The sequence below is a fragment of the Sinohyriopsis cumingii genome, chromosome 6, assembly GCF_028554795.1.
Source record: "Sinohyriopsis cumingii isolate HCF-2022 chromosome 6, ASM2855479v2, whole genome shotgun sequence".
Classification (NCBI taxonomy): Eukaryota; Metazoa; Mollusca; class Bivalvia; order Unionida; family Unionidae; genus Sinohyriopsis; species Sinohyriopsis cumingii.
In genome coordinates this window covers 122,634,581-122,649,448 of record NC_142966.1, presented here as the reverse complement: position 1 = coordinate 122,649,448, position 14,868 = coordinate 122,634,581, and the positions used below count along the sequence as shown (strand labels likewise).

The window sequence follows — 14,868 nt, the reverse complement described above, 5'->3', positions numbered from 1 at the left end:
CAATAAGCAACTTGAAATACAGAATTTAATATGCCACAACATATGGCTGGTTCCATAGCACATAACATTATCAGTTGTCTGTGACAATATAAGACTGTATTAGTGGCTGTGACAATATAAGACAATATTAGTGGCTGTGACAATATAAGACTGTATTAGTGACTGTGACAATATAAGACTGAATTAGTGTATGCTCTCACAGATGTAGAAAATATTACAACAAATCCATTGCAGAGAGTTAGTGTTTTTATTCTTTGTTAATCTTTCACAAATAACAGTATTGTAAACAATACCTCTTTGGTATAGATATATCTGTACACTTTACAGAAACAGATACTGAACATTATTCACTGTACATTATTTCTATGTATAGCACCAAAAATCTGTACAACAATGAACACAAACAGAAGTACTCATAACTGGTACATTTTATCACAACCAATGAAGCACGCCAGGTGCTCTTGTATATATTTACATCTCAAGTACATAATAATTCCTGTCATGTATATTTACATCTCTTGTATATAATAATTCCTGTCATGTATATTTACATCTCTTGTATATAATAATTCCTGTCATGTATATTTACATCTCTTGTATATAATAATTCCTGTCATGTATATTTACATCTCTTGTATATAATAATTCCTATCTGAAGACTAATCACCTCAGAAAAACAGCCTGAGAAATATTTGTACTTAGTACTTATTAACTGAATACATCACACATTATTTCTTGATATGACTGAATATATCACACATTACTTTTTTATATGAATGAATGCATCACATATTACTTTTTGATATGACTGAATGCATTGCACATTGCTTTTTTATATGACTGAATGCATAAAATATTATGTTTTGATATGACTGAATGTATCACAGATTACTTATTATGTTGTGCTTGTTCAAATTTAGTAAAACATTACACTTTACTTTTTCTAATAACTGATGTGTATCATTTCAGTTCATCAGCCAATCCAGTCCAATATTTTAGTAAACCTTTTTGGTCCATGTACTTGTACTTAGATTTGATTGTAAAAGAAAAATAATAAGATTTTTTGTTGTTTTTAATGCTTCAAATGATGACAATACGTTTTGAAATCTTTGTAATAAATAATTCCAAAAGCAGAATGTAGTGAGAAAAAATAAACTTATTTGTTTGTTTGGTTGGATTTAATGCCATTTTTCAGCACATGATAGATGATGTTCATGGAGCCACTATATCTGGTGGAGGAAGAACCCCCGGAAGAATCAGTGACCCATGAGAAGCTACTTGCAAACTTTCTCACATGCCCATGTTGTCTGAAATGGGACTTGAACCCACACAGTCAGAAGTGAGAAGTCAGTGACATGCAAAACAAGTGCCTTAAACCACATGGCCACCCTGGCCCCAAAAAGGTTTTGTTGTAGATTCTTTGTCTGTTCTTAGTAAAGCTCCAATATGTCACATAAATGTAATACATGCTCTATATCCAATATCTCACATAAATGTAATAAATGCTGTATATCCAATATCTTCTTGATTTCCACAGTTGTGTAGTTTTTTGATATACCAAATTCAAAGACAATATATTTGTGTTTTTTTATATACCAGATTCAAAGACAGTATATTTGTTATCAAGGTAACAACTTTAAGTACAATGTAGCTCCATTGCAATTTTTCAATTGGGCCTAATTATAAATTTATTAACAAAGCAGTTGAAAACTACAAGTTAATTGGTGACAGTATTTGATCTGTATTTATCTATCCATCAGGACATGCTTATATTTCAATTTTGATATGCATTTGTCTCTTCATCACACCTTGCTTCCTATTCCATTTTTTTATATGTATTTGTCAAGTCATCATGCCTGGCTCCCTATTAATTTGTCTTCTAACAAGTCTTCCTCTCACCTGCAAGATATGAAAACACTTCATGTTATCTAAACAGTGATGACAAATCATGCATTAGGCAAGAAACCCAATGTAAAATATGTACCTTTTTTCTTGTTAATACAATGGTCTCTCACAATTAACACTTTTATGGGAACTATTAAAGTATACTGTGATATGAGTGAGGTATATCATACTGTGATATGAACAAGGTATATTATGCTGTGATGTGAGTGAGTTATATTATACTGTGATATGAGTGAGGCATATGATACTGTGATATGAGTGAGGTATATGATTTGATATGATATGAGTGAGTTATATGATAATGTGATATGAGTGAGGTATATGATATTGTGATATGAGTGAGGTATATGATACTGTGATATGAGTAAGGTATATTATACTGTGATGAGGTATATTGTACTGGGATACTTTAAATGCATAATTACTATTATATAATGTAATGCAGGGGTGGGCAAAACACAGTCCACAGACCAGATCTGGCCCATGACCTGGTTTTGTCTACTAATTTACATCATAGTGTGTGGCTTTTTTAAATATCACTTAACTGACCCATGCCCCGGAGGAAATTTTTCATGCCTGATGTAATGGGTGCCATTACCTTGTCTGCCTTATAAAAGGAATTGCATTATACAGGCATGATTCATATTGAAGGACCACTGTACAATATAATGCATGCACAACTACATAAATCCCAGACTCAGAACTGCCATCATATACTACACCAGCAGGTCAAAGTTTACATTGTTCAAATGATGATTCCCAGCAAATATCTTAGACCCAGACCTACCTGAGCATTGCAACAACTAAGATGGGTCTATGCTCGTCAACAGACCCAGATCGACCAGAGGAATGTGATTATTAAGCTGGGTCTGTATTCTTCAAAGTTAGGTGCAGATAATGCATTTCATTTGTGTCTGTATACCATAGATGCTTGCTTAAAAGATAGTTAAACTGCAAACAACTTAGACCCTGATCTATCATTGAATAATGCACAGGCAGATCAGGGTCTGTGTTGTTTGTTCTACTGATTTGCTCCTAACAAACTGTGTAGACCAAATCTGCCAGCACATTATGTGACTGCAGATCTGGATCTGTGCAGTTTGTAGTTTGAATTGACTTGTAAGTGAGTACATATGGTATATAACTGTTTGAAAAAAATTATATTTGCAATCTGCTGAAGATCCCAGCAATCCCAGTCACTACACAAGTCATAGTTTCATTTGTTGTGATGCTCATCAAGTTGCACAGGATGAATATCGTAGTCTTTTTATTCAATAAACGAAGAAAAAAATTTGTTGCTGAGAAAGTTTTTTTAAAATTAATTATTTGAATCACATCAGTTTTTTGTCCAACAATGAACCTGTGTGTCTGATTTATGGAATGTCTTATATTGTCAACAATTTTAAAAGGCCCATTTACAATTTTTTCCAATTTATAATTTACTTTTATACTATTGTTGTCATGATTTTAACTTGTCTTCTAATTTTTCATTTTCCTTATTTAATTAGAGACAGAAGTCACAACCATGTCATTTATATGCAGTCTCTCCCAGAGTTCATAATGCTGTGATCCACCTTGGTAAAAAGTGACATAATATCAATAACATCATAATGTAATGTTACTGTATTGATGACATCATAACGTAATGACATCATACAGATGACAAAAAATGAAATGACATTGTATCAATGATGTCATAATGCAATGACATCATAATGTAAATGACATCATCTCAATGACATCATAATGTAATGATGACACAATCTGATGCTATACTGTACATGCTGAAGCTCAAGACATTTCATTGCAAACATGTTGAAACAGGCATTATTTTTTAACTGCCAAAAGTGCCAAATATAACAAGTGCAACCTTCAGCTTTTGTAATTCAATACAAAATTTGGTTTTAGACTTTAACGTTTTTTTCCCCCTTACTACAGAAAGGGTTTCTCTGACAACTCTATAATTCATAATTTCTTAACCCATGTATAACATATCTGACTACATAGTAAACAGGTAGATACATCTAACCCCAAAATGTGATGTATATTACCTTAAAAGTCACTACTCTGACGCTGAAGTATGGGCTTAGTTGTTACTGTTGGATATCTCTGCTTGGTACAGGCTTCTGGAGTCCACAACACTGTCCTCTGTAGTAGAAATGATGGATCCAATTCTAAACAAATTTGAATCACATCTTTTGTAATTAGTCAGATTCCTCATTGCTGTGCAACACAGGTATATCATGTCTGATTAAACTATTAGTTTAAAGTGAGTCTCTATGTTCTAGTTTTCAGTCATGGTTAATAATTTATCAATATGTATTGGAAACATATCTCTGTCATAAATATTCAGTTCCTTCCACCAAACACTGTACAGTTCATTAGTGGTTGTAAGATTAATACATGACTGTCATTGTAAAACACTCAATGTGTTAATAATGGTGATGTTCTCAAATATCAAGTTCATTAAAGATATACATTCAAGTACAAGTTCTGAACTTGGATTTACATTATAAATCTGTACAAAATGAACTGATAGGGACATCTGAGATGAACTGAATGGAACATCTGAGCACATGCTTCCCTAAATCTTTGGCACAATTTTAAATGAATGTTTGTCACTACCACATATTTTTGCTATACCATACAATCACTTGAAACATATTTCATCTCAAGATCATCATCCAGTACATAACTTCCCGATGTGGTTGTACTGTCATCATCATCTCGGCTGCTATAGGTGCCATAGCCCAGAGAAGTACTTAAATATGGCACAGATTTAATACTCAGTTCATGCACGTTTGGATTATTCTCACTTGGCTCTGGTTTTAATCTTTGGTTTTTGTCATGGTACATACTCATGAGAGGATCTGATGTCAGCTGAGCTGAACTGTAACTATGGTAATATGAATCTGTAGAATTGCTTCTATTCCATATCGGCTGAACATGAAAGTTTGCATTTTGTGAACGAGTCTGATTTGAATGCAGATTTGAGTAATCTGAACTACAGCCTTCATGAGTAATGTCCCTGCTATTGTTACTTGGTCTGGTAGTCACTGAAGTATTTTGATAAGGACTGCCTCTGACACTGTCACTTGGTTTGAGAGTCAATGAAGCACATTGATGAGGACTGCCCCTGACACAGTCATTTGGTCTAGGAGTCCCTGAAGTGTTTTGATAAGGACTGCCCCTGACACTGTCATTTGGTCTTGGAGTCCCTGAAGTGTTTTCGTAAGGACTGCCCTTAATGATGTTACTTGCTCTGGGAGTCAATGAAGCGCTTGATTTATGCATTTGCTGACTTGCAGATTGTACTGGTGGTTTCAGGACACTGATTATGAGTGATGAAGGACCTGCTGTATACAATGGATTTACACAACTCACAGGACTGACTGGAGCATCTGAAAAAAATGAAGAAATAACTATTTTAATCTTGAATAAAAATATTTAAAGCGTTAGTTGGTAAATCTACCTAAGAAAAGGGAATGAAATCAAAGATGGGTTAAAGTAAATTTTCTGCACTTGAACAGCATACATTTACTTGGTGAGATTCCATCATATACTTTACATTTTTCTGTCTGAGAGCACATATATTCCAAAACATTAATTATTCAGCTCATGGTTAAAAAAATTATCACATTTCTTACATCTTTGTATTTATGAGACATAAACAACTTAAATAACACTGGCTCTTAAATAATATGCCTTGTTTATCATGAGAAAGATAGCTACACATATACCCCTCCCCCCCAAAAATTATTTCTAAAAGAAGTGTTATGCATGCACATTTAGTTTTTAGCTTTAACCTTTTATAACTTAACTTTCAATAGGATATTTCAATTTTTGTGTCAATTTGCACAAGGGTACGTGAAAGAGACGGAGGGGAGCATATCTTTTTAAAGTACAGATATAAGACATACATCATCTGTCAATGGTACCTTGTAAAATCATTAATAAACCTACTCTCAATTATACTAAAACTTAGATTTAAATAAACTACACTATCTGATGTCTTTTAAACTTCATTTTCTTTTTTTCTAAATCTCGATATGACAATTTTTAAAAACTGAAAAAACATTTCCAACATAAAATGGATCACAGGGTATACTTGCTTATAAGTCAAGTCCAGTTGCAAACTGCACAAACACAGCTCTGTCATCACATAATGTACCAGCAGATCTGGGTCTGTGCAGATTGTTAGAAGTAATCAGTAGAAAAAACAACACAGACCCTTATCTGCCAGTGCAATAGGTCACAGCAGATCAGGGTCTATGTTCTTTGCAATTGGACTTAACTTACAAATGAGTATATACAATATCTTGCAATAAAATATGTTTTGAATTGAGGGTACCAATAACAAATACTAGATAATATCAAGTAATTTTTTCAGTTTTGCACAAAGGAAGTTTTTGATAAACAATGGTTAAAATATAGAGCAATGTATGCATATTATTAATTATTATTGATTATTTGATGAAGAAAGTACTGTAGATTCTTCAGTGACAGAAACTTTATGTTGCACATACTAAATACTAACTTTCCTTACTTATGTATGTTCTATCTTCAGCTAGATCAAGTAAATTTATAGCATATATTCCCGGACATTGGAAGCTGAACAATACCTCCGAATGTTAATGTTAGTATCAAGTAAAACAATCAGTTTTACAGTGACCCAGTTTCACAATTACTAAATCAATTCACATATATAATTCTGGCAAATTTGGGTCATTGTTGAGTAGTGGTATAACAAGTGAATTGTGATCAATGTTATCAAACAGCACTTATAATTTTCCAACATCAGGTCAAGTACAAAATTTCATGTAACAGGTGAAAAAGATTCAGTTGGTGGGTACTCTTTTTTGGCAATAAAAATGTGTTTTATATCTATCTCTCTCTCTGTCTCTCTCTCTCTCTCTCTCTCTCTCTCTCTCTCTCTCTCTATATATATATATATATATATATATATATATATATATATATATATATATATATATATATATATATATATATTTATCAAACTGAAGAAGTATGAAGTTTTCTGAATGATCAATTCTAATTACCATATGTGAATATTTCTGGAAATAACTTTTGCTGAAAAATAGTCCACCAGAAAAAAATGGAACCAGCAGGATTTATTGTTGTTGTTGTTATAGGGTTTAACAACATTTTTCAGCACAAGATAAGCTATACATGGTGGCCAGTATAAATGGTGGAGGAAGAATCAGAGAAAACCCCGGAAAGAACCACCAACCCATGAGAAGCTACCGGCAAGCTCTCTCATACCCACACTGGCCGAGCCCAAGACTTAAACCCATGCAGACATTGGTGAGATGGCAGTAATCCATAATAGTGAGTGCTTTAGACCACTCGGCCACTCGGGGCCCCACCCAGCAGAATTTAGAAGGGTTGATAAGTTTACAGGAAACAGAAATCTTTTACTGGGCTATCAGCACTGTTTTCCACAATTTTAACATAACTGTGGCATATTTCCCTATCTGCTTTATTTTTCATCTCAATTATTCTGAGTGAATTCAAATGACTAAGCCTTATTCAAAATGAAATTTATCTGATCGAACCCAATATAACACAGTACTCTTATGGTTAACACTTTTGATCATTTGATCTTTGTACCTGACTTTTGTCAACTTATGAATTCTATCAAACCATCTGCCTTCCAGTTTGCCCATTTTTCATTTCATTTTTGCCCATAAGTTTCTCTATAGTTCTGTATGACAACATAAATTTGCACTTACAAATATTTGCATAAACCTAGACTATTTCACTTGTTTACACAATTGAGTTCATTCCTAGCAGGCTGTATACATGTATATTTTCTTTATTAATAATAGTTATATTTACCAGAAAGTAATATACATTCAAACAATATTAATTTTGGCAAATGCAATATTGGTGCTTATATTAGTATGTATATGGTAGTTTTACTGTACGCTGGCATGGGGACAGAATATTATCAGTAAAAATGAACTACCTTCAGTGTACAAATTCAATATTGTTGATCTTTCTAATTGTGGGCCGGAAAGATCTAAATGCATAACTAAATGGGTTGGACAGATCTAAATGTATGACTATATGGGTCGGACAGATCTAAATGTATAACTATACGGGTCGGACAGATCTAAATGTATAACTATATGGGTTGGACAGATCTAAATGTATAACTATATGGGTTGGACAGATCTAAATGTATAACTATATGGGTTGGACAGATCTAAATGTGCAACTATACAGGTTAGACAGATCTAAATGTATAACTACATGGATCAAACAGATCTAAATGTATAACTATATGGGTTGGACAGATCTAAATGTAAAACTATATGGGTCAGACAGATCTAAATGTATAACTATACAAGTTGGACAGATCTAAATGTATAACTATATGGGTCGGACAAATCTAAATGTATAACTATATGAGTTGGACAGATCTAAATGTATAACCATATGGGTTGGACAGATCTAAATGTATAACTATATGGGTCAGACAGATCTAAATGTATAACTATATGGGTTGGACAGATCTAAATGTATAACTATACTGGTCGGACAGACCTAAATGTATAACTATACGGGTCGGACAAATCTAAATGTATAACTATATGAGTTGGACAGATCTAAATGTATAACCATATGGGTTGGACAGATCTAAATGTATAACTATATGGGTCAGACAGATCTAAATGTATAACTATATGGGTCGGACAGATCTAAATGTATAACTATATGGGATGGACAGATCTAAATGAATGGCTATATGGGTTGGACAGATCTAAATGTATAACTACATGGGTTGGACAGATCTAAATGTGCAACTATACAGGTCAGACAGATCTAAATGTATAACTACATGGATCAAACAGATCTAAGTATATAACTATATGGGTTGGACAGATCTAAATGTAAAACTATATGGGTTGGACAGATCTAAATGTATAACTATATGGGTCAGACAGATCTAAATGTATAACTATACAAGTTGGACATATCTAAATGTATAACTATATGGGTCGGACAAATCTAAATGTATAACTATATGAGTTGGACAGATCTAAATGTATAACTATACGAGTTGGACAGATCTAAAGGTATAACTATATGGGTTGGACAGATCTAAATGTATAACTATATGGGTTGGACAGATCTAAATGTATAACTATACTGGTCGGACAGACCTAAATGTATTACGTGATAGCAGGTCGGGATCTTTCTTATTCGCAGTTGGATTTTTGATAAACTATCATTAAATTTGTTTTGACAAAGTTCAAAATCAGTCGTCTTTATAAATGAGAACAGATGAATGAAACTGTGTACAAAACCAAATATGAACCACAATTTGAACTAGAGCTTTATACTGCATATTTTACTTTTTACTTTTGTGCATACTGTATTCCTAAGACCTCCATGCTCCCACTACCTCAACCCTGGGTACTAATTAATTCATTCTATGATTTCTGTGAGGTTATATTTTGTGTAATTTATCAAAAAGTTGAAAACACTTAAAATTAAACAATGACAAACTTTCAATGTGTGTTATCTGCAGCACCAGCTTCATGTTGTAATGGGGTTTGCATTATTTTTACCGTACCTTGCTCTTGTTCACTGGAACCATTTCCACTGTCTGCACTTTCTGCAGATTTTTCACTGTTACTATCTTCGCGATGGTGGTTTGCATTCTTCTGCTAATAAAAAAAAGAGTAGATTATTGCATTTCAATAAAAAGAACCTAACTTCAGTTAATGATGAAGAATTAAAAGGAAATGTAAGACATCAGTAACTCTTTCACTTGCAAATGTCCCCTGACCTACATATTGTGCCAGTAGATCAGGGTCTGTGTTATTTATTCTACTGATTACTTATAATCCTTATAGACCCAGATCTGCTGGTGCATGATGAGATGGCAGATCTGGGTTTGTGCAATTTGTAGAGGGACTGCACTTTGAATCAATTATATACAGTATTTATAAACAAGTCCTGGATATGCATGAGAAAGTCATTGTGTGAAACTTTCGAGATTGCAGTAATTTCAGTTAAGAACCTTGAATGTGATAATGGTAAGGTACTGCATTAGGAAGAACTTAGGAAATTTCAGAACTTGTAAAATTCTTACCGTAAAAATCATCAATAGTTCAACACAAAAATAAAAAATAATAATAATAATACATTAATAATAATAATAATAATAATAAATTATTAAAAATAATTAATAAATATAATAAATTATGTCTCCATTGCTGTTTATTCTATTTCTTTTATGTTTATGAAAAGTAGCAATTATTAAATGCAAAATATTTTTTTTTTAAATTGCGTTCTCTTTCCCATATAATTTTTTGTTTCAAATTCTTTTTTTAAAATGAACATCCTGGCTGATAAACAGTGATAAATATAGAAAAGATAATCCTTCATTAAAAAGCATGCTCCAAATATAGAACACTTAATTAGCCAGTAGATTAGTCTATGGAATTTTTTTAAAATTGCCCTTGCATTTAAACATATTCTATTTATAACATAACATGAAAGTAATAAGATCATGCAGCCCCAACATGTTACAGTCATCTGCTGGTTTAGGCTGCTGTAAATGTACTTGTTAAGAGTACAGCATGAATGAGTCATCACCAAATGACCAAAGATCAATTTCTTAGTCATATGATAATATGATTTTTATACATGTATTTATGTGTATACATGTAAAATATGATTTCTATTTAAGTATTTATGTGTATACTTTTATGATATGATTTCCATACATAGATTTACTTGTATACATGTATGATAGGATTTCCATACATATATTTACTTGTATACATGTATAATAGGATTTCCATACATATATTTACTTGTATACATGTATGATAGGATTTCCATACATATATTTACTTGTATACATGTATAATAGGATGATTTCCATACATATATTTACTTGTTTACATGTATGATAGGATTTCCATACATATATTTACTTGGATACATGTACGATAGGATTTCCATACATATATTTACTTGTATACATGTATGATAGGATTTCCATACATATATTTACTTGTATACATGTATGATAATGTGATTTCTATACATATATATACTTGCATACATGTATGATAATGTGATTTCTATACATATATTTACTTGTCTACATGTATGATAATATGATATCTATACATATATTTACTTGTATACATGTATGATAATATGATATCTATACATATATTTACTTGTATACATGTATGATAATATGATATCTATACATATATTTACTTTTATACATGTATGATAATATGATATCTATACATATATTTACTTTTATACATGTATGATAATATGATATCTATACATATATTTACTTGTATACATGTATGATAATATGATTTCTATACATATATTTACTTGTATACATGTATGATAATATGATATCTATACATATATTTACTTGTATACATGTATGATAATATGATATCTATACATGCATTTAAATGAAAATCAGATTTAATGACTCACAGAATTTATATTAAAAGTGATAAAAGTAACTGTAGTCACTTTTTTCAGACTTTTAGTCCATTCTCAAAAACAGATTTATAAATGTAATTTTTTTTAATAAATACAAGTAACTACAATTATATAAGGCCTCACCTGTGTGGTATTGTGACCATCCAGGCATTTAATGTGGTTTTGTGTTAATTTTGGAGTTGTATATTGCACGCCTTTAGATGGCTGTTTCGATGCCTGAAATTCCTCCTGACCCACAGGCAACATGATTCCCCATGGACTCGCCTGAAAATATAAAGATTAAATAACCTTAGATAAACTTGTTAAATTCTGAATATGAATATGATAATTCTACTTGTGTTACCATAGCTCAAAGAAAATTGAGAGACTTCAATACAAACTTTTTAAATTGAATTACAGCATCATACACATGACAGAGTTGCATTTTTGTTTCAATTACTCTTTGACAAGTAATTTATTCATCAGGTACCAAAGAAATACAAATGGAACCAACTCTCAAAATATTTTTTTAATACTTGTATTTGTACCCAGAAGAAAGAATTTATACTTTTAACTGATGTATGTTTTGATAAAATATTGCCATTTGATTGTAAACATTGGACCAAAAAGTTCAAAATTACTTTTTGGGTGTAATTTCTATGACATTAATATTTAGTATTTTTTTGTAACAAGTACATATTTAGTGCACTATTCTGTCTGCAAAACCAAGACTTAGCAATGCATACAATATTACTTGGCATTAGTTCTGTAATGATGATATATATAATTCATTATATACATTTATTAACAATGGTAATGAATCAACAGATTTCCAAGGTGACAAATTTCAAATCTGTACATGCATATGTCACCATTATAAACCATGCCTTAAGTTAATCCATAGTATCAACACATCAGAGAAAATAATATTTATGCCTGAAGCCTGCGTGAATGACAAGATTTTATCAATATCATACATGACAAATCCACTACACATGTACATCAGGCTGAAAACAAAGTTTTCCAAATGTTTATTACATACATAATGTACAACATCAAACCAAAGTTTGTGGAGAACATGTTTTATTTTCTAAACAGAAAACATGTATCCCTGACTCTAATTTCTTTTCAAGGACCCAAATTAAAAAATAAAATCTTAGGAATCTCAACTTTTGAAGAATTTCTTGTAAAGTTTTTCCACAAATGGGAATTTCATGGCTTTTACCCTCTATTTTAGAAAGCTGAAGAGTTACTCCTTCATCTACAATAATAATTATTACAGCATTCCCTCACTATAAGGTCCTTCATTATAACACAGGTCCTGTTATAAGGCACTTCATTATAACACATTTCTTATTATAAGGTATTTATGGTCTTGGTTCCCATTTTATAATGTAGTGGTAATATGTATTAATTATAAGGCTGTGTCTCCATAATGTGTTTGAGCCTGCCTCCCATAGGCAGCATTATAATGAGGGAGTGCAGTATTAAGTGGCATTAGATGATATTACATGAATGAATAAGGAATGGATAAAAAAGAAAGGAAATAATCTTAATTATTTTCTGTGCATCAGTTGGAGCAAAACCAGATATTTTGAGTGTAAATACCATATGACAAAAATAATCATCACATTGCTATGAAGCATAAATCTGAAGCTAAACAAAGCTAAAATTACTTTTAAAATCATTGAATTTTTTTTTTAATGTCATTTATTTACCTATGTAAAAAGAAATCAAGATTAATCAAGCTTTCAACTTTGAGGTTAATCTAGGCTGTGGACAGACGGAAAAGCACATGGATGCCATGTTGAGCTTTTGCAGAGGTGAGCTTTTTGAAAATTTCAAAATCTGTATTTTTATTTTACAAAAAAATAGATTTTTAAAAATGTTTTTACCCTTATACAGGACTGCAGCTTGTCTTTAAAGCAATATACATGTAACTTTACTTTTAAAAAACAAATTAACAAAAAAAGTATTTCATTAAGTACAATGCCAGGGTAGATATGATGTTTTTGTTGTTGAATTATTATTATTATTATTATTATTATTATTATTATTATCTGTTTTGAACCAATACAGATTATATCTTTTAGGTCATGTCTACACCTTGTTGAAGATAGCTTGGTACCTTAAACCACTTTGAATTAATTTAAGCCCCCCCCCCCTTTACGAGACCCAATACAGTCAGAGCTAGATGGCACTGTGATAGTACTGAAATCAGTGATTACAAATGAAGCTCAGTTACATAAAAACAATTAAACAGTAAACAACATAAACGTCTTCTGAGCCTCTAGTTTGTATCTCACCACATACATTAAAACTTCAACAAAGGCTTGTGACAAACCTGACTGTGAACTAAATGACTGTATACCCTTGCTTTGGTTGCTAAACACGTGAGCCTTTGACAAAATATCACATTTCTTGAATCCATTTAGACTCAAATGTTGATCGGTTGTTTAAGATAGGCATTGAACCCTTCAGTCATGAATCCTTCTTTGTCAACAGCTTAAGACATTTTAGTGGGAAAAATAGGTCTCCCAGTTTTGTTTCTGCTGCACAATGAAAATTAAATAAATTTTTGTGCCCTCATTAAAATGTTATACAAGTTACAGATTATGGGAAAGGTGCAGAAGGGGAGGAATTTACTACATTTATTGTTTCCTGCTATACAAGCATTTCAAATTTCTAAGAGTGACACTTCATAACAGCCACGTAAATTTAAATCAATGACTCCACATTACTTGGCACAAAAAGTCACTGTGTGCATCTGCAAAAAGCACAGAGAGTAACAGAGTTTTTGAGGCAAAAACGTGTCAGAATTCTTATCATTGGCTTAAGTTACAAGATATTAGTTACAGGAAGTAAAATAAATGTTAAATCTAGATTAATCATACGTAAAAAGGAGAAATGATTCTCAGAAAACAATGAAATTAATACCATTAATTTGTTAGAATTCTATGAAATTTTTGTACATTTGATATTCTGATACCTTTTCATTTCTATTTATTTAACATTTTTAACCTTTTTCATCCTTGGAATATCTGTTTCATCTGGCAAAGTTCACCTTTTTATCATGACATAAATATATTATTACATATTGATGTCTGTGGAGAACAAGCATTAAGTTGCATATTCGTCATGGTTTAACTGATTTAGTCTGCATTTGCAGCATGGTTTAACTGATTTAGTCCACATTTCTGAAGAATTCTGATAGCCTTTATATCAGGGGTGGGCAAACTACAGCCTGCAGGCTGCATGTGGCCTGCCAAGGGCTTTCATGCGGCCCACCAAGGGTTTTCATGCAGCCTAGGAACAAGTCATCATTCGCACTGACTCTGTTTATGTTACTCTGTTTATCAAATGAATGTGCTTCTTTTGAAGTTTAAGTTTTCAAATATTAACAACATATTAACAACTGAAAATTAATTATGATGTTATTTAGAAGAACCTTTTGTTTTTGCTATT

At 31.7% G+C, this 14,868-nt stretch overlaps 1 protein-coding gene across 3 annotated transcripts in view; it reads right to left on the bottom strand.

Moving 5' to 3' along the window:
* Positions 1–233: 233 nt before the first annotated feature.
* LOC149797869 (protocadherin gamma-A11-like) overlaps positions 234–14,868 on the bottom strand; it is a 33,596-nt gene continuing 18,961 nt past the window's right edge. For 2 of the 3 annotated variants that reach the window (XM_089962883.1, XM_089962884.1), the window contains exons 3-6: positions 11,548–11,688; positions 9,509–9,602; positions 3,957–5,306; positions 234–1,899 (exon numbers count right to left, since the gene is read on the bottom strand). In XM_089962883.1, coding sequence (XP_089819009.1) covers positions 4,543–5,306; positions 9,509–9,602; positions 11,548–11,688 — 999 coding nt within the window. In that variant the 3' untranslated portion in view covers positions 234–1,899; positions 3,957–4,542. The remainder of the gene's footprint in view (positions 1,900–3,956; positions 5,307–9,508; positions 9,603–11,547; positions 11,689–14,868) is intronic. The other variant, XM_089962885.1, reaches the window with a different exon arrangement.